We start from the raw sequence: 3,207 nt of genomic DNA, 5'->3' as shown, positions 1-3,207 counted from the left end.
TAGAAGGAAACTGAAAGGTATATGTACCTATATATAAATACACACACACACATATATATATATATATATATACATTTTACATATACATGCATATACATATATGTGTGTAATGTGTGTGTGTGTGTTTGTGTTAGTTCGCCCACCATCGCTTGACAACCGATGTTGGTGTGTTTACGTCCCCGCAACTTAGTAACTGGGTAAAAGAGACCGATAGAATAAGTACTAGGTTTACAAAGACTAAGTCCTGGGGTCGATTTGTTCGACTAAAGGCGGTGCTCCAGCATGGCTGCTGTCAAATAAATGAAACAAGTATAAGAAAAATATGGTAACAAGTTTATATTTGTACATACTTAGCGCTTCTAATCTGTAATATATTTGTATGTATACTGAGTCACACTGATAAGTTGTTAAAACAAAACGAAACCAGTCATTCTCTGTTACCGGAAATACCTTCTAGTTTAATCACAGGACTTAATCTTACAAAACTAAATGTAGATATAACTCTATAATGGCTCTTTCTCTTATATATATATATATATATATATATATATATATTCTTTAAATTCATTAAAATGTTTCAGCTTCAAAGCTGCGGTCATGCTGGGACACCATCGTTGACTGAGCTGCACCGTTAGTTGAAACCTCCTCTGATATGTGGCATTTGGTCAATGAGGAAGTTTGATGCCGCTGCCCTCATCTGTGTTTCTTGCCGATTCAAAAATTTAAAACGCTAATGTTAAGTACATCCTTAAGCCTGATAGCTAGAATCCTAGATAACAGCTGCAAATGCAAATAAGGTGATCACTTTCGTTTGAATTCTTTGTTTGTGATTGAATAAACGTATAACTCAAGATGTTCCAGTTATGAACATCTTTTAATATTATTTACTGCTGATGAAATTTTTGCTGAGCAAAAAATATTATATTCGCGGAGATGTACTTGCATAGCAAGTGACCTGGTCTGAGATCGTGTGCTGGAACGAAAACAATTGCAGTGTGGAAGGTGTTTATAAGCCATTTAAAATAACACACAAAGATTTAAATGTTGAAGTGAATCTAACGGTTTTTGTGTGTTATTTTAAATGGCTTATAAAAATATTATAATTCAACCAAATTTATAATAATAGTAATTTTAAGTAATGGAGATTTGTTTTACTAGGACATTCATTTCTCGGAAAGAAGATGGGTCGGTTAAATCAAGTAGGAAAGTAAGTCTTCACTGATCCTAGAAAGATTTGAACGTCAAGCTGTTAAAAATTATAAAGCATCTGGTTTCTTAAACATTGCAAAGCGGCAGTGAGAAGATACGAACCATTAATACTCTCGTTTGGAGTATTAATAACATGATTAGTCCTAATACGTTGCATGTAACCGCGTAAAGTCATGGACTTACAGGAAATGATGTTTAGTATGTTACTAGTTTTTATACTATCCATGTACAGATACGTGACCTCAGCGCTTAGACTATTGGGCTCACGATCATAAGGTAGTTTCATTCAATTAGCGAACCGGGCGATGCGTTGTGTCTTTGGGTAAGATATGACATTTCACATTGCCCCAGTCCAGTAGCAACTCATAGACCATTAACCCCAAATATTGCAAAGCAAATGCCCTCTGATGGCAACGGCACATTGGATGTTGATAACGATTGTACTAGCTACTAAAGAAAACTATCCAGTCGCTTGATCTACGAAAATAACAGCTAAATTTTTTTCATATAACACCTTATAAGGTGTCTTAAAGGACACATCGCATATTGAGTCTGAAAATGACGAGACGGTCACAGCTAGAGTTTTTTTTATCGACATTCATTTGCGACCTAGACACTAAAATGTATTTGTTTTAATGTACGCCGGAATGATAAAAAGTGGTCCACTCCAGCAAGATAAAATAGTGTTTATTGTAAAACATTGTTTCCATCACACTTCTACTTTCCTCAACATTTACAAGAAGAAAAAGAAATCCATCTCCATACATTGCAGCATATAGTTGTAGATTAACAGTAGCTTTCAGCTCTCCTTCACCAATAACAGGGCATAACCAATAACACCACCGAAGTGGTGCAATCGAATACACCCTTTTCTTATAAATGTATGACTTTGTGTCTATAATTAAAAAAAAAAAATGCAAAAAATCAACAACATTAATACATTGACCGTTTTCTGATTCTTTTCAAGTTACTGAAGTTAATAATGATTACTCTCCATAGTTTTAGCCAGTGGTCTATGGCCATGCAAGGGCAATGCTGGTATGGTATTCTTTTTGCAACTGGTATTTGTGTGAATGAAGCAGTTTGATACTGCCATCCTCACGATTTATTGTTGCGAAACAAATGCAGCCATACATTTGTTTAAACATTTATTGATAACCTTACATTAAATAATACACAGTAGTTAAAATTATTAATTTATTTAAGTGTAGTAGTAAAATAAACCAAACACTCAATTCTTTAACGGGAAGTCCATGAAAGCGGTGTACAGTTATGTCTCTGAATTGTGCTACAAACGAATAATGTTAAACTAGGGAAGTAATAATATCATTTGGTATGGAGAAAGTCTTTACTATTCTGAAGTTAATCAACTTCTGTGAAACTTTATTGAATAACTCCACAGGAAACACAGGGCGGCAAAAACAAAATCTTTTGGAGCACCACACTCTAATAAGGACTGCAAATCAGCTGCAAGAAAAATGAAAAAGAAAGAGTGAAAAGTAAAGGAAATATCACGAAGTAGTATGTTAACAAATAATTATCTTACTCAATCATTGAGATAGGATTGTTCATAAAGAGAACTATCGACATTTGAATAAAAAACAACACAAGTAGAAATATAAATTGCTCTTCACCAGGTCCAAAAGCCTTATCATTCTCTAAAGATATGAGGTATTACTATAATCAATACCATTTTTGTTTTAAGTGCACCAGTCGAATAAGAGAAGTGAACCCATGTCAACAAGAACTAAAACCACTTGCGTTATTTTACGCACACTTTATTAGCTCTATGACGTTCATTACAGAGAGATATATAAGTTTTAATAAATAATATCTGCAGTTTCATGATTTTTCGTTCAATTTCAATTGTTAGCATTGACTAAATTTCTATCACAGATTATTGCTGTAAAGCACTTCTAATAAGATCAGCAGGTAACACATCAGCTCATAAGAATTCACTGGAATGGAAGGTAATCAATTCTACATTATATATATATA

At 33.7% G+C, this 3,207-nt stretch overlaps 1 protein-coding gene across 1 annotated transcript in view; it reads left to right on the top strand.

Moving 5' to 3' along the window:
• Positions 1–1,462, top strand: part of LOC106870193 (NACHT domain- and WD repeat-containing protein 1) — a 49,453-nt gene extending 47,991 nt beyond the window's left edge. The window contains exon 26 of the mRNA XM_052967630.1: positions 1,442–1,462. Coding sequence (XP_052823590.1) covers positions 1,442–1,462 — 21 coding nt within the window. The remainder of the gene's footprint in view (positions 1–1,441) is intronic.
• Positions 1,463–3,207: the final 1,745 nt, after the last annotated feature.

Source organism: Octopus bimaculoides, chromosome 4, assembly GCF_001194135.2.
Source record: "Octopus bimaculoides isolate UCB-OBI-ISO-001 chromosome 4, ASM119413v2, whole genome shotgun sequence".
Lineage (NCBI taxonomy): Eukaryota > Metazoa > Mollusca > Cephalopoda > Octopoda > Octopodidae > Octopus > Octopus bimaculoides.
This window is presented reverse-complemented; position numbering and strand designations above follow the sequence as displayed.